The following is an 18,176-nucleotide window of genomic DNA, read 5'->3' on the forward strand; positions in this document are numbered from 1 at the left end:
CGTAGCTATAACCAGAATTCTTAGTTTTATTTTGAAGAAGCATCACAAAGTTGGCACATGCGCGGACATATCCTCGATTGGTTTGGGTCGGCGCATGCTGCAATGATAAAGTCAAACTCAAAGCAACGAGGGTCCGTATCTACGCATGCTACTGCTGTTGTGGTTGTCAAAGGAATCGTTGTTGTCGATGTTGGTGTTGTTTTTGTTGTTGTTTCTGTACACAGTCCACACATCTGAGGACAGAGTTTAGCTTTCTCGCTGTCAGCACATCCTGTCATAATGAAATTGAAATCAAAGCACTGAGGATCCGTGTCGTGACAGGGTTTTGCAATTGTTGTTGTGGTGGCTGATGTTGTTGTTAAAACTGTTGTTATTTCTGTTGCTGTTGTTTCTTGTGGCTGTTGTGTTGATGCTGGACATACATTGCACATTTTCGGGCATGTTTTAGCTAGTTCACTGTCCAGACAGGCGGTAAGAAGAAATTCAAAATCAACGCACCGATCATCCTTGTCTTCGCAAACAAAAGCTGCTTGAGTTGTTGCCATCGTAGTTGCTGCTGCAGTTGTCATGGGTAACGCAGTTGTGACCTCACTGCTGGATGTTGGGGAGCATAAGCCACACATCTGTGGACAAAGTTTTGCCTGGTCGGGATCAGAACAACCGGATATGATGAAACTAAACTCAAAACACTGAGGATTGGTATCGTGACATGGACCGGAAGTTGTTACAGTAGTTGTTGCTGTTGTCTGAGGGGGACACGTTTTACAGGTTACGGGACACGTTGTTGCTTGGACAGGGTCGACACATGCTGTCATAATAAAATCAAAGTCCGTACATCTGGAATCGGTCTCACAACATCCGTCCTGGCAGACCGTCTGTGACAGAGAACCAATAGCTGTAGCAACAGAAACAACAGATTGTTATACATGTGTGTTATTGTATGGCATTATACTGTATAACGTCTTTAAAAGTTCATATAATAAATGATATTTATTGATTAAGAAAATTAAATTATTCAAAGTTCAAAACTTAAAATTCAATTACATAAAGTTTTAAACAACAAATATTATATCAACAAGAATTTTTTCTCTTTTTAATATAGATTTCAAATGATGAAAAATCCTTTAACTCTATAAGCTTATATTTTGTTATGGCATACATGTACATGTATACCTACTATTTATATATATCTTTCTTCTCTCTTTCTCTCTCTCTCTCTGTGTTCTCTCTTTCTGTCTCTCTCTCTCTGTGTGTCTCTCTCTCTCTCTCTCTCTCTTCTGGTTTTTTCTCCCTCTCTACATCACCATCATATTTCATATATGATGGTTTAACTCACCTTTGAGCCATACCATGGATAACACCAGTAACAACATCTGTTTCGAAAGAGAATTATATGTCATAACAAGTCAAAGGATATTATATCATTATACTTTCATGTTAAATACTGAAATCTGATTGGTTTAGACGCAGTTGGTAATCCGTTCTATTACCTTCAGCGTGAACAACCCACTTGGCAAGGGGTAACACAACGAATTGTTACATGCGCGTAAATTATGCGCGTACGGTTCGCCGTAGAATTCACTTTCTGCATAAAAGCAGTATTTTTTTTTTTGAACTTAATACATTCAGTATAATAAAATAAATAGTGCCTGAAATTCACATCCCCCGAAAACCATTGTCAACCTCCGCTTCGCGTCGGTTTATAACGATTTTGTCGGGGTGTCAAACAGTTACCCTTCCAAACAGACTCTATTTATATAATATTAGTTATTGTATATTTATTATGGTGTATCCTGAATTATTTGGACGAAGGGCGATGACGAGTGCGAAGCACGAGTCTCCGGCCTTCGTCCAAATAATTCAGGATACACCATAATAAATATTCAATAACTTTCTTGTATCATGGGCCAATTAAAACACCTGTGAGTGTCTTGTGACAAGTGTTTGATGCCTGATATTCAACTTGACCAATAGTAAGTGTCTTATTATGAGTGTCTGATGCGTGATATTAATTTTGACCAATAAAAAAAAAAGATTTCATCAAGTGACCACGTGCATATTCTCCCTTTCCCGACAATATATTCTTCGATGCATTGTTTGACCTGCTGTTCAAGAGAGAAGATGTCTTGCTGCAGCTTTCCTACAGTGAACACGGATGATTTACGAGATTTGGGCCCTGGTTTTTTGTCAAATGACGAAGACTTAATCTTATTTCAGGCCTGCGAAGAAATAGAAATGAACTATTGTTTTGGAGAAATTAAACTTGAAGATTATTTCATGGACTTTGATGCAGACAAGGAGAATCTTGAGAATTTTGACATGAGTTTCGACGCAGAGAATGGCGGGGTTTCTGGCATGAACATTTCAAATCCCCGAGGAGCCACGAATTGGTTGTGAAGTTGACAAAGAGGAAATTCAAGCTCTGAAAGAGAGTCAAGAAAATCGTAACACGAAAAAAAACCCGTTGGTCATATTACATATTTGAAAGTTGGCGGCGTGAACGAAACGCGCAGTGTCAAGGGCCGGTCTAATGAAGAATAATGACCCCCGTAGAATAATGACCAGGGGGTCATTTTTCTACGTAGAATAATGACCCGGTCATCATTTTCCGTAGAAAAATGACCCCTTTGCCTGAAAAATAAGTGTCGTTTTCATAAAAATGAGCACACTCCACATGAAGAAAAGTGACCCCTGTAGAATAATGACCCCCTTGTAGATTAAAGTTTTTCAGTATATTTTTAAAAAATATTTTACGGTGCTACCGTTCTGGCGAGCGCAGCAAGAATTTATTACACATACCTTGCATTATTGTCAACCTAGTTTTATTAAATATTTAGGTATCAACGAACTTCAAAGATTTTTTGAGAGAGTATATTGCTAGTACAATAAGTATGCCAAAGGTACTTTTTTTAATGGTTATGATACACAGAGAGAGAGAGAGAGAGAGAGAGAGAGAGAGAGAGAGAGAGACCGGTCCCTGTTTGAAAATGTGTAATTTCCCACTTTTAAAGTTAATAAATTTAATGCAATATCTACATAATTTTTTTAACTATTTATTTTTTCATTTTATTCCTTTTTATTTTGTTCAAAATGTCCTATTGTTTATTTTCTCCCTACTCATATAAATATACTTGCCTGGCTATACTGTACATGCATGCACAATTAGCTTAAAAATGGATCGATATGACAGTAAAGTATGGCTCTTGTTAGTATATATTTATAAAATCTCTATATAAAAAAATTAAAATCATGTGTCAATGAGGCAGGTATCGCAGTCTATACTGAAATAGCTAGTACACTCATTACAGATGTTTGATCCGCCTCTAAATGTATCGCGGGAAATGTAGCGCGAGAGCACTGTGACGTCATCCATGAATTTGTTCGTCTTTGTTTACGTTTCTCGACTCAGTACGAACGTATGGAAGCATGTAACAAATTTTTTGAGTCTCACAAAACCATATGAGGTACTCAAAACGTTTCTTCAAATTTTAAGACACCGTAAATAATGAGTTAAAAGTCGGCGATTTTTGGCATAGCACCACTGGTGAAAACATTAGAGAGCATTATGGGACGTAGACAAACAAATTTGTTTGATGAACTGTAGGTTTAGCTCGTTCTTTTTCCCGCGCACACTGGTTCTTAGAGCTCGCTTTGCTTGCAGCGAGCTGCGCTCGCTATTATTTGTGAAATAGTCTTTACACTATTCTAATTTTTACTGCTGCAGTTTAAAGTTTTAATGTGTATATGTGACAAATACACGTATGTTAACCAGTGCTGGCTATGCCTTATCATTATCTACTCCACACAAAATTTAATGTCCACCATAATGTGTACATATGCACTTCTATACTCCTGTCACTTACCAGCCGTCTGTTAACCGTGGACCAAACACAGTAACATTCTAATTTCATTATGCGACACTCCTTGCTCATGCATGGATCCAGAGGGGAAGAGGGGGTCCACACTCCGAAAATTCAATATTAATAATTTTACGCAGTAAAACGGGAGAGGGAGTCCGGACCCTATCCCCCTGGATAATTTAATTTTATTAATTTTTTTTTTTTAAATATTCCAAAATATGCCTCGGAACCCTTTAAACGATGGAGAGCTTCGCAATTATAAACTATAGGTTATCACAGATTACAAAGCTCACCGAGACGAGGCATCACCTTTATGAGGCATCACCTTTATGAGACCACCTTTACCATATTATATGAAAACCATCCTTTATGATCATGGATATTCATGGATTCTGTTTTGACACAATGTCGTATATCATCTGTTAAAAAATTGTATTATAATCATATGTTCATATGTTAATCAATACAATAATATAAAATTAAAATTGCATCCTATCATACTTACAATATATATCAAATAAAACCATAAAATACCGTAAAAAATTGTGAGATATGATATTGTAACGTATGATATGACATTGTATTGTGTTATACATTATAATTGTATTTGATCAAATAAAAGAATATCATAAAACATAATACAATATAGTATTATATGAAACAATATCATATTGCAATAATGCATCATAACATTGAAACATTTAATATTATATTGTATAATTAAGCATTGAATCATTATTTTTTGAAAGATGTGGTCTCATAACTGCAACGGTGTGTGCATACAAATTGTATAACGCGCGCTAGCAGTTATAAGACCTCATCTTTCAAAAAATAATGAATCAATGCTTATATTTACGTTTTCTAAACACGTATTTCCTTCCCGCAAATATGACTTGTTTTTAAAAAGCTCTGTCTTATTCAACGAGTTATGCGAAATTAACGGAATGGCCACTGGAACAGCCGAAATAGGCTGACCAAAATAGTGCACAGCGTTTTAAATTCTTATAATACAATTTCATTTCTCTTTCTGTAATTTAATGAATTGCTCTTGGTAACCTAAGAAATTAATCAAAATATATTTACATCAATGAAATATTTATCAGTGTAAGTATAATAACAGGTCGTTATCCGGTTTGAAGTCGCGAGAAGAGTCAGTTCCTGTTCTTCAAGAAATACTAAGGAATACTTATTGGATTTGGTGATTGGGTCTTCTGCATTGTGCGTAAATATCACTCAAATCAACCAATGCAATTAAATAGAGGGGAAGAAAGTGAATGTAAATATTATGGTATGATATTGTATTGTATGATACTGTATCATATTTGATACATAATATGATATTGTATTATATAATACAATATAATTTGATGCAACATTGTATCATATCAAATGAAACAATATCATAGGATAAAGTAAAATATTATATAATACAATCATATTATACACATTGTATCATATGATACAATAATATATATTAAAATATCATAAAATACAATTTCATGTGATATGATAATATATCATTTAAACCAATATTTTATTATACAATATCGTATGATACGATATTTTATAATATTGCATCATAAAAATCAATACTATACATAACAATATCACGACACAATATCATATCATAAAATATAAAAAAAAAATTGATACAATATTCTATCGTATCATATAACGTTTTACAATATAGCAAATGGAATTATATTGCATCCTATTAAACAATAGAGTTTCAAATCATACAATACGATATCATAGGAATCATGTTACATCATTTAACAACAACCACATCTATCTTTCAAGCAGGTTTGAGTAAGGGGGAGATTCCTCTAGCATCCTTAATAATGGAGATCAGGCTCTGCATCTAAAGCAACCTCTACGTTTTATTTATAATAAAGTTAAATCAACTATGCAAGCTATCATCTATAAAATATGTGACCTGTTCCAAAAAAGTAAACCTCATCAAGAATCATAAACCTATGGTTCTGATTCAGCATTCAAGCCTGTCAGGTGCATCAGTTATCATAAGACACACCATCCATACACGTTTAATGAAGTTAAGACCAGTAGTAACTAAGATATAATCATTAGAGGGCACCTGCAACAAAAACTTTAACCTGCTCCAAAAACCTTAACCTCCTCCATGATTCGAAACCTATAGCTCACATTCAATGTCTGGTGCATCAGTATCATAAGACACACCATCCATGCAAGTTTGGTGAAGTACGGACCAGCAGTAACTTAGATATTGCTATTAAAGGGCACCTGCAACAAAAAACTTTAACCTGCTCCTAAAACCTAAATCTTCTCCAGCATCTGAATGTTAGGAACCAGATTTAGTAGATCCAGATGCATCATTCATGTAATTTTGGTGAAGAGAGGACAAGTAATAGCTTAGATACAGGAGCTGCAACTAAAACTTTAACCAGATCCGGACGCCGACGCCGGGGGTATAGCATATGCTCCCATTGACTTCGTCTCTGTGAGCTAAAAAGGCGAAAGCGCGAAGTTTCGAAGGCGAGAGTGCAAAGTTGCAAAGGCGAAGAAGCAATAGTAGTATCACTTCTTCGCCTTCGCAACTTAGCACTTTCGTCCTCGCATCTTCACGCTTCGCCGTCGCATCTTCTATATTTTTCATAGTGTTCATGAATTATACTTGCATTGAAGATTTCCACAATACAAACTGCTGGGTATACAAGTTCATCACCCAGAATTAATGATGAAACCAAAATTATGAAAAGTTTACTCTACTGTTAGCAGAATTACCAAGCTGAAGTTAGTAGGCACTGACAGCAGCCATTACGCCAGTAGAAGTTACCGGCCAATAAGGAAAATCGTCAAAGTACTGAGAGTACTCGAACAGAAAATATATTTTACTTTATCCTCGGCATACTTTAGTTTCGTTAATATCGAGATGATTAATGCTTCAATAGTTTGTATGAACATTGGTAACTTTGGATACAATTAAGATCGTGTGATCAAAATCAAGCGGGATATAAACCCCTAACATGGGCCCTAATCTCTTATCAACGCTTTTAGAAACAATCTTTTCTTATTATAATAGATCAGTGTTTATTATCTATTTTGATTTACTATAGTCAGGTACTCTTCACAAATTTTCTCCAGAGGAATAAAGTTTATTCATGATCACAAAACAACATTACAACAAATGTTTAGAATATTGATGTTCATGTATTACGTAAAAGAAAACAAAACTAACGCAGAATGATTTTTTTAAAAATCACTTTCCCCAAGAAATGTAAATAAGAAGTATTCATTATCCTACGTTACCTGCCCCTTAGTCTTTTTCCATAAAGATATATATGATATATGATATGATTCATTCACCAATGAATATTGCTTATATTATTACGACAATTATTCTTTCATGGTTATTGTTCGTTAATTACCACACAATATCCTCATTGTGTATGAATTTTCTTTATTTGCGTCATTTCCCGCCGCATGTCAACGTGAGAAGTAACGTAACTGTTATCAATCAATTTGTGGCAATGTCAGCGTGTTTTGCGTGTGCTCGTTACGGATATGAAAAACTATATACAGCGATTTATTTACAAGTTCGGTGTTTATAACTTCACAATCAGTTGAACAGAGTGAAAAATAAATAATTTCAGTCATTTTTTGGATACGGGGTAACCAATTTCTATCCATGTTTACGGGAGGGGGGGGGGGGGGCATTTTTTATGCGGGTCATTTTTCTTCATGTTTAACATGAAGAAAATTAACCCCTGGGTCTTTTTTCTTCAGAAAAATCCAATTATTATTCACTTAGGGGGGTCACTATTCTACGTAGAAAAATGACCCCCGGTCATTATTCTACGGGGGTTATTATTCTTCATTACACCGGCACTCTTAATACCAGAAATCGTAACCATGGACGCGGTGCAGCTCAACTTTTAATTAGGACGCTTTATTATGAGAGTACGCAGAAAAGACGGCAAAGAATATCCTGCAAAAACTCTTTATTACATTAGCTGTGGTATTTTAAGATATTTACGTGATCGTGAAATACATGACAAAAACTTTCTCGATGGGGCGGATCCAAGATTTGCAGGGTTCCGAAAAATACTGGACAGTAAAATGAAGGACGCGTTAAGCAGAGGAATTGGAGGGAAAAGAAAACAAGCTGACCCCATACTTCCGGAAGATGAAGCAGTTATCTGGGAAAAAGGAATATTTGGTATGAACAACGCAGAACCCCTTCAAAACACCGTGGTTTTTTTTACTGTTGCATGTTGTTTGGGTTGAAGGGGCATGACGAACATCATTCTTTAGAATGTAATCAGTTTCATCTTGGTGAGGATAACCGGGGTAAATTCATTGAATTCACGGGCAGGTCAACAAAGACATTCAAGGGAGGACTAGCTCACAAGGAACTACATAACAAACAGATACGACACTACTGTCAGCCTGGTAAGTCGATCATTACCCCCCCCCCCCACACACACACACACCCCCGGTTTTATTCCGTTTTATGAAAATTCCGTGCTTTATTCGGCTCTGATAATTATTTTAAAGAATGTTATGTACAGCTATAATTGATTTAAGTTTTTTGTTTTCTTTATAAGGGGACCGCTGCATGGCCAACTTCTTCAAGATATACTTGGATGCTTTGGGAAACGAAGGACCGTTTTACCGCCGTTCACTGGCAGGTTCGCCCCTTCGTTACGGCTCACAACTAGTCGGTGTTAATAAACTAAAATCTATGATGAAGGTAATCTGTGAAAAATCCGGTCTTAAAGGAAACTTTACCAACCATTTCGGAAAAAGAACGTGCGCAACGGCCCTCTATCAAAAAGGAGTTGATGAACAGGAGATAATGGGTCGAACGGGACATCGGTCAGAAATTGGAGTGCGGGCCTACAAACGCGGAAATACAGATATTGCGTGCACGGTCTCGAAAGCATTAGATCCCCCAGAACCTATATGTCCAAAGAAAGAACCGGAGGAAGCTTGTGGACATCTCGTGGATATATCTAACAAAATGAACGTACGCGTCCCTGAGAAATTGGAAGCTGGTGGTAGCAGTACTTGCTCATATAACAACTGCACGTTCATTTCATATCAGTAGCCGAACTTGTTGACTTTGCAAGTATCAGTTTATGAGAAATGTTATGTTATGTTTTATTTGAAGTAACAAAAGATTGTCCTTATTAAAAAACGATTGTGCAAGTCAGAAATTAAATGTTGAAATTACCTTGGTGCTCAATATCGTATTTACACGCACAGTTTTTGTTGGCTCCGCCCATCGGTGTATCTCCAGTTATTGTACACGTTATTTACAAAGGAGAAACACCACAGCCATGATACAATTTCAGTATAATCACTATGTTTACTGTGAATGCTCTTTGCATGTACTTTGATATAAATAAGACCCGACTATACGTTTTGGATTTTATTTTTCAACAAGATAAATGTCGATCAAAATGTCATGATTTGATAAAGCACTGATGAATAGTAAGCCGTTATCTATAGTATGTCCCAAGTTATTGCTTCTTTCCCTTTTAATGATTCTAAGTAAAAAAAAAAAGCATACTTGTCAATGAAAGGTATTTCATATGAAAAGAGAGAGGAACCAATCCAAGATTTTTTTTATCGATACAACATCTAATTTTACCCGGAGTTTTCACAGGATCGAAACAAACATCGATATCGTACGGAGATTCAAAGTGTGAAACGTTCACATCTTCCCTCCGTTTCAAAATGTTCAGGACACCTCAAACAATTTTTTAACGTTATCATCTAGGATACTTTCATATCTTTTGCAATGCAAAATCCTTCTATTTTTGATGTGTATTGAATAGAAAAAGGCGTTTCAAGACGGATAATCTTGACATTTTTTCATTCTAGTGAATGGTTGAGGTTTAGGTATCGAAAGATATTTATTATTTTTGCGGTATTACGCAAAATGTAATGGAAGCATAGACTTGGGTCAGAGTAAAAAAAGTGGCTTACACCTACTAGCTGCTTATGGTCAAGATCTAGTAAAAGATTCCAAAGTGTCTTTTTGATGCTAGAACCATAATGACGTCATAATTGATTTTAAGAATCTTTTTTCTGTTCTTTACGGTTTTAAATGCATTATGTAGAAAATCAAACAATTTCTTGACATTTTATATTGAATCACTGGGAAAGTAACTCCAATACAGATATTAAATTTGACATCATGTTAAACAGGAGGTCAAGAGCTTGTTTAGTTCCGTTTTTGGAGAGACTGTAGGCATTCTAGATATATTTTATAAGTCGGAAATGGACTAAACTTTGTTCCTTATTTTCTTCATATTTCATCGAAAATGACAGTTTAAAACTTGATTTCTTGTTGTGTTTACCAAGAATTTTAGCCCCGGTACACCCTATAAAACAAAGCTACTGCTATGAAGCATAATTGAAAGAATCCATATCTTAAATTTTATAAACCTATCGACACCCTTCATTTACTAGATCTTGACCTTATTTGTTTGGCATTGTGTTTATAATACTCATTTAGTTCTAATATACATTGAGTTTGTTATCTATATAGGCAAATTATTGTAGCAGGTGACATAGTACATGTATATTTATTTGTGTCCGCTGTTCCAAATGAATGTAGCTAACATTTCTTTTGTTTACCACTCCCCCCCCCCAAAAAAAAAAAATAAAAACTTCCATAAATAAATACAATAACTTGTTATTCAATTAATAAAAAAACAAAAACGAAAAACTTTTGCTTAGATCCATTTGCATATTTGTGTCAGATTGATACGAATTAGGTTAAGAAATTCATCTGGTCACGTTGGTTAAGGTGGGATTGTTCCATGCGATTATGACAACAACTGGATAGTCGACGAATAAATAAAACCATTTTTTTTATCTTTTTGTGTTGAAACAGCATAAGAGCTTCAAAATGTGTTTTAAAAAATTGTATCACTTTAAATATACAAAATGGTATTTAAATGCCTCATATTCATTTTTCGTTTTCCAATATAGTTTGTTCATAATGTAAAAACAAAATATTTTGGATTTCCTCTAGTATTAAGTTTTGTGTGTTGATTGTAGAGAATTTGAATTGTTCTTTTGAAATTAAATGATCAGAACAATTGATAGTGACTTATTCATATTAACTGAGTACAATTAGATTAAAAAATAGATTGTTCCTTGGGTCAAACGATAAAATAACATTTTACCAAATTTCTTGCTGCTGTGAACGAAAAACATTTTGGAAATGAAAAAAAAACCCATTTTTATAGGTATTTACCAGTTGAAACAATAAGGCTGCAACAAGTATTGTATTGGATTAAATGTCAAAATATTGAACATTTGGGGCGATGCTAAAAATCTACAAAGAAAACTTATGCATCGATAAACAAAGATGCAATCGCAAAAACTGAACTAAAAATTTGACCTAATGGTGTTTGAAAAACAAGTACTTTTTGAATGAACGAACGCTCAATAACGTTAATTGCATATACCATAAAAATAGCCATACCTTATTTTCTTGTGACAGAGTTATGGGGTTCTGTGTCCAAACGTCAATATAGGTCATCGGTTATAAAGAGATAACAATATTAAGGTCAGTTTGTCATTCCGTACCTGATTCCACTACACGGGATTGGTCCGATTAATTGTTATAAAAGGGGATTTATTGTGTGACTGTTATGTGTGTGTGTGTTTACACAGAGAATTCAACGTTATTCTATATGTCTTGCAACTAACACCTGCGTCCAGTTTTCAAGCGTCGAATTAAATGTTAAATTATGAAGTTAGAAATAATTTATGAAAATGATCTACAGCGAGGAGTTTTTTCTGTAAGCATCGCAGTGATGTCGTCACAGATTATCAGCCAGGCAACATTTATATACCCCAAGCTTTTACATTTAACAGGTTATCAGCCAGGGCAATATTTATATACCCCAAGCTTTTACATGTAACAGATTATCAGCCAGGGCAATATTTATATACCCCAAGCTTTTACATTTAACAGATTATCAGCCAGGGCAATATTTATATACCCCAAGCTTTTACATTTAACAGATTATCAGCCAGGGCAATATTTATATACCCCAAGCTTTTACATTTAACAGATTATCAGCCAGGGCAATATTTATATACCCCAAGCTTTTACATTTAACAGATTATCAGCCAGGGCAATATTTATATACCGCAAGCTTTTACATTTAACAGATTATCAGCCAGGGCAATATTTATATACCCCAAGCTTTTACATTTAACAGATAATCAGCCAGGGCAACATTTATATACCGCAAGCTTTTACATTTAACAGATTATCAGCCAGGGCAATATTTATATACCCCAAGCTTTTACATTTAACAGATAATCAGCCAGGGCAATATTTATATACCCCAAGCTTTAACATTTAACAGATAATCAGCCAGGGCAATATTTATATACCCCAAGCTTTTACATTTAACAGATAATCAGCCAGGGCAATATTTATATACCCCAAGCTTTTACATATAACAGGTTATCAGCCAGGGCAATATTTATATACCCCAAGCTTTTACATTTAACAGGTTATCAGCCAGGGCAATATTTATATACCCCAAGCTTTTACATTTAACAGATTATCAGCCAGGGCAATATTTATATACCCCAAGCTTTTACATTTAACAGATTATCAGCCAGGGCAATATTTATATACCCCAAGCTTTTACATTTAACAGATTATCAGCCAGGGCAATATTTATATACCGCAAGCTTTTACATTTAACAGATTATCAGCCAGGGCAATATTTATATACCCCAAGCTTTTACATTTAACAGATTATCAGCCAGGGCAATATTTATATACCCCAAGCTTTTACATATAACAGATTATCAGCCAGGGCAATATTTATATACCCCAAGTTTTTACATTCAAACAGATTTTCTTTGTCAAAAAATGCCAACAACCATTTTACCTATTTAAAAAGGGTACTATAACTATATAATTTTATATTTGTCACTCGAAGGCAGGCAAATTGATTACACGTTATTCATAGAAAACACTATTCATACGTAAGGGAACTAGGATCAGAAAAATAAAAAAAATGAACTAAATTGAAAGCATTTTTTATATGCCTATAAAAGATCAAAACATTGAATTGTTTGCAACTCACTTTATTTGTTTTATTTTTTTTAGCAACCGCGTACATGGTTTTAATAAAGGATCTCTCATGATTTGCGATGGTATATGATTTTTATCCAACTCGTTGTGTGTTTTTTATCTCCAAGCCTTAGCGAGTGGATAAAAACACACAATGAGTTGGATAAAAAGCATGTACCATTGCAAATCATGAGAGATTCTTTTTATCACATATTTTACCACTTTTTTTGTTACACCTCATGTTTTCTATAAAATTATACATGTAATTGTAAGCTGCACATTTACACATTTACTACAAGACGTCAACAACGTTACGCACGAAAAAGAAGTTCCTTAAAGTTTTACAAACAAACATTTCTTTTCGAGCATGCTTTTACCAACTCATGCAAAAAAATATAAAACAGCATTAATTGCTTCACATTTAAAATTCTAATGTTTAAGTTTTCAACTAATTGGTTTCGTTAATTTCTCATTCTACGTCAATCATCCGCCTGAATCTACGTAATGTTCAATTATGACGTAACTGGCGTAAGATCATACAGTTGAATATCAACAATTTATTTTATGAGTGATATTCACCGTATATTGAGATAAAAATGTGATAAATATAATATATAACCACAACATTATTTTTGAAAAGTGACTGTTCAAATAGAGATAATTAAAACGGCAGTTATGAAATAGGATTTTCGATAGATTCTAATCATAGGGTATTCATGATCAGATAAAATAAAGTTTATTTTGTGGTTTCAGAAAGACAAACAGTATATTTCATTTATATGAAGACTTTAAAAAAAAACCAAATTGAACACAATCGGACCAGTGCTTGTATAAAGCATTCATTTGTTTGTGTGTATTTCTGTAAGAAAGTCCCAAAGTAACGTAATGTATATTATTATACTTTCATGTTAAATAATAAAAAAATGAAACTGATTGGTTTAGACGCAGTTGATAATCCTTTCTATTACCCATAGCACTAGCAACACACTGGGCAACGGGTAACACAGCGGATTTTTACATGCCAGTAAAGTATGCGCGTACGAATCGCCGTAGAATTCACGTAATTGCTATATAAAAGCAGTAAAATTTAGTATAATAGTATAAATTTAAAATTTAGTATAATAAAATAAATAGTGCATGTTTGAGAGGGTACAGGTAACAGATGTAATTGACACATCGAGAAAATCATTGTCAACCGACGGTTCACGTCGGTTCACGTCGGTTGACAATGGTTTTATCGGGATGTCAATCTCAACTGTTACCCTCCCAAACAGGCACACTTAATGTAGTGTATACTAATTAAGACTATTGATAACTTTTAATTTTGCTTCAGTTTTTAAACCAAATCGCAAAGTTTACATAAATTTACGTTAAATTTTTATGTTTATTGTATGCGGGTTTGACGCCATTTTTGACGACAATAACAATATTGTAGACTTAACTAATCATCAATAGTTTCAATCACGATTCCCATTAATCTTTTAATGCCAAGAATTGTATTATTTAAAAAAAAATATACAGGTCCATAAAAAGCACCTAGAACTGAAAATTCAATAGCAAAAACGATTTATATTATTTCATAACATGATCAATGGTGCTTTTTTCAGTTATGCTATAACTATTTTTATTGTAAAACAAAACGTTTTATATTAATACGATTTGTCGCTCTTGGATTACATCTGCCTTAGCCTTATATACTGTTTGGTAAGTTATGCTGTTATGTTATAATAAAAAACCAGAATAAATATCAGTTTATTTTAATTTTGTAGGCATTTATCTAAAATCCCATAAGAAATTCCTTCCTCAAAGAAGTTAAGGAACATATAATATTAGTATTTGTTGCGCATGCATGAATTAAAATATTATTCATGTAAATATGCTGTTATTTTAACTATTTGACTTATGCTTAACACGTAAACCATAGGTAGACATACGCAACATATTCAACTGTATTAATATGCAGAAACCTTTGTCAAAAGTCTGAAATATTTGTGACTTTAATTTAGACATTACCTTGCATTGAGTTACAGAGAAAAAAATACGGAAGAAAAAATATTATTTCCGGAAAAAAATAACAAAAGCCCACTCACAACACATACATTTTATAAAAGTAGATGTGAATACTGATCACTTTAAATTTTTTTGCTAGCCGATTTAGTATTATATTGATTGGCGGTTTTGCTAATGGCCAATATGTGTACATGTCCATTTGGTCTATTTCGAACAAGTTGTGTATATATGCCAATATAACGCTTGCTCACTCTATCTTTAAAGATTGTTAATATGTAAGCTCTCCAATTAGAAGTACTGCAAAGGAAACCATTCTGTTTCGCAAACTCTACAACATTTAAGATTTGAAAAAGTCAGCTGTATTTCAAAATAATTATACCTTAAAACAATTGACACAACATATTTCCAAATTAACGAATCAGCTGTTTTGCTGTTTTTAGCATTATAAATACATCATTATTCTCACATAGTTGTTTATGAAATTATTGTATTGTCTAAGTACTACTGATATTGTACATATACTAATGCATATTGTGTTTAAACAACTCGTGTTTCGACTGGCAAGATTAGGCAATCATTTAATGATACGATTTCTTGCAAAAGTTAATTATAAAAGGTAAAGAGTTACTCATAGAACACGTTCTTGATTATAAATGTATAGATACAGTATAGAGGAAATGGTAGCAACTAGAAGGATTACTCGGCACTTTCCTGTTTTAAGTAAAAACCATATTTAAAGTATACATAAAACACACTATCTCTTTACAGACACACGCACACACATTGAACAAACACTGTGTCTCTTTACAGACACACACACATTGAACAAACACTTTGTCTCTTTACAGGCACACACACATTGAACAAACACTCTGTCTCTTTACAGACACACTCACAAACATTGAACAAACACTGTCTCTTTACAGACACACGCACACACATTGAACAAACACTCTGTCTCTCTACAGACAGACGCACACACACATTGAACAAACACCCTGTCTCTCTACAGACACACACACACACAGATTGAACAAACACTCTGTATCTTTACAGACACAGGCACATTGAACAAACACTCTGTCTCTTTACAGACACACGCACACACACATTGAACAAACACTCTGTCTATTTACAGACACACGCACACACACATTGAACAAACACTCTGTATCTTTACACACACTCTGTCTATTTACAGACACACGCACACACACATTGAACAAACACTCTGTGTCTTTACAGACACAGGCACATTGAACAAACACTCTGTCTCTTTACAGACACACGCACACACATTGAACAAACACTCTGTATCTTTACACACACTCTGTCTATTTACAGACACACGCACACACACATTGAACAAACACTCTGTGTCTTTACAGACACAGGCACATTGAACAAACACTCTGTCTCTTTACAGACACACGCACACACATTGAACAAACACTCTGTCATTCTACAGACACACGCGCACACATTGAACACACACTATGTCTCTCTACAGACACACGCACACACATTGAACAAACACTCTGTCTCTTTACAGACACACACACACACATTGAACAAACACTCTGTCTCTTTACAGACAGACACACATACATTGAACACACACTCTGTCTCTTTACAGACAGACGCACACACATTGAACAAACACGCAACTTAAACGTATGTACCTCCTATGTGCAACATAGAAAGAGTTCATTGTAACCCACTCAAGTGTTTTATGTAAAACGATAATAGTTGTCTAACATATCAATGATTGCATTGATTGACTATGGCTCATGTTCTCACTTTCCATGTTTTCCTTTACCACCTATTTCCAACATTAATAATCAACCATACGGTAGCTTGCGAGAATATCTGACAAGCATTTCATTTTCACATTCTTTTATCTTTTAGCAGTTTTATTTTATGACTAGTATTTTTAACGTTTTTTTTTCTTTAAATGATTGTAAGAATATATGTCGTAAGAGAAGAAATGAAACTGAATCTGCAAGCACCAAACACTGACAATTTTTAACTATTTTTAACGTATGTTGTTGGTGCCTTTTTCATTCATGTTATTACGTTTTAGATAAAAACCAAACGTTATTCTTTATTAACAATACAGGAAGAATTGATTTTTTGGATCAAGAGTTATCATCCTTGTTTTACATACGCCTTGGTCATAATATACTTTGTTTAAAGATCAATGAAAATATAGTTTTGTTACAATTTACTGATATTTAGCTTAAATGCACGTTTAAAGAAATATTTTGCCTTTGTGGATATAGTGAAATTTCAATGAAACAAAGAAAATTTAGCAAATTTTAATATTTACTAAATTTTTCAATCAATAATACACATGAGCTGTTTTGGAGATTTAATTGGGACATTACATAGTGGGTTAGCATTCTACTGGCTAAAACATATACTTTTGCAAAAAAAAATATGACAATAAGAAACACACAATACATTTAGTCTCTTAAATCATATATTAACAGTGTTTGACCTATTTTTTATCGTTGGAGAAAAGTATTTTATAACTTTTTTTTCTCTTCAAATGATACTAAGAAAAATATATGCAAACTGAATCTTCAAACACCAATCACTAGTACGTTTTAAAAACTAATTTCAAATAACAGAACACATGCAATTGGTGCACATTTTACTAATTTGTTACATTTTAGTTGAAAAACAAACCTTTATTTTCATTCACAATATAGTTTTATCGATTTTATGGATCAAGAGTTGTCATTCTTTTGTAACATACGTTTTAGTCTTTTGATTTGTTTGTTTAAAGATCAAATGAAATTTAGTTTTGTTACAATAAATTGATATTTAGGTTAAATCTAATTGAAGCACATTTAAAGTTATATTTTGCTTTTGTGGATATTGTAAGATTAAAACAAAAAAATGGAGTAAATCTTAATTTTTACTCAATTTTTCAAGCGATAATACATATGAGCTGTTTGTGATTTTAATTAGGACGTAACATTGCATTGAGATACTGCGATAATAATCTGTTGGTTAAAAGAAATCCTTGTCAGGAACAAAATGACAATAAGAAACACAATAAGAAACACACACAATAAATATTGTCTATGAAGTCATATATAAACAGTGTTTGACCTATCTTTTTATCGTGAGAGAGTAAATATCACTTGGTGTCATGATCGTATTAATCTTTAGGTTGAGTATTGCTTAAACATTGATTG

General features: G+C 33.7%; 1 protein-coding gene and 1 pseudogene across 1 annotated transcript; one reads left to right on the top strand and one right to left on the bottom strand.

Moving 5' to 3' along the window:
* LOC105330551 (salivary glue protein Sgs-3) lies at window positions 1–11,410 on the bottom strand. The gene is made up of 3 exons (XM_011432306.3): window positions 11,344–11,410; window positions 1,337–1,373; window positions 1–895 (listed from the first exon to the last, which is right to left on the bottom strand). Exons 1-3 carry the CDS (start codon window positions 11,398–11,400, stop codon window positions 27–29), a joined length of 963 nt encoding a protein of 320 aa, XP_011430608.3. The 5' UTR covers window positions 11,401–11,410; the 3' UTR covers window positions 1–26.
* Window positions 7,701–9,083, top strand: LOC136274106 (uncharacterized; annotated as a pseudogene).
* Window positions 11,411–18,176: the final 6,766 nt, after the last annotated feature.

The sequence above is a fragment of the Magallana gigas genome, chromosome 1 (genome assembly GCF_963853765.1).
Source record: "Magallana gigas chromosome 1, xbMagGiga1.1, whole genome shotgun sequence".
Taxonomy (NCBI): domain Eukaryota; kingdom Metazoa; phylum Mollusca; class Bivalvia; order Ostreida; family Ostreidae; genus Magallana; species Magallana gigas.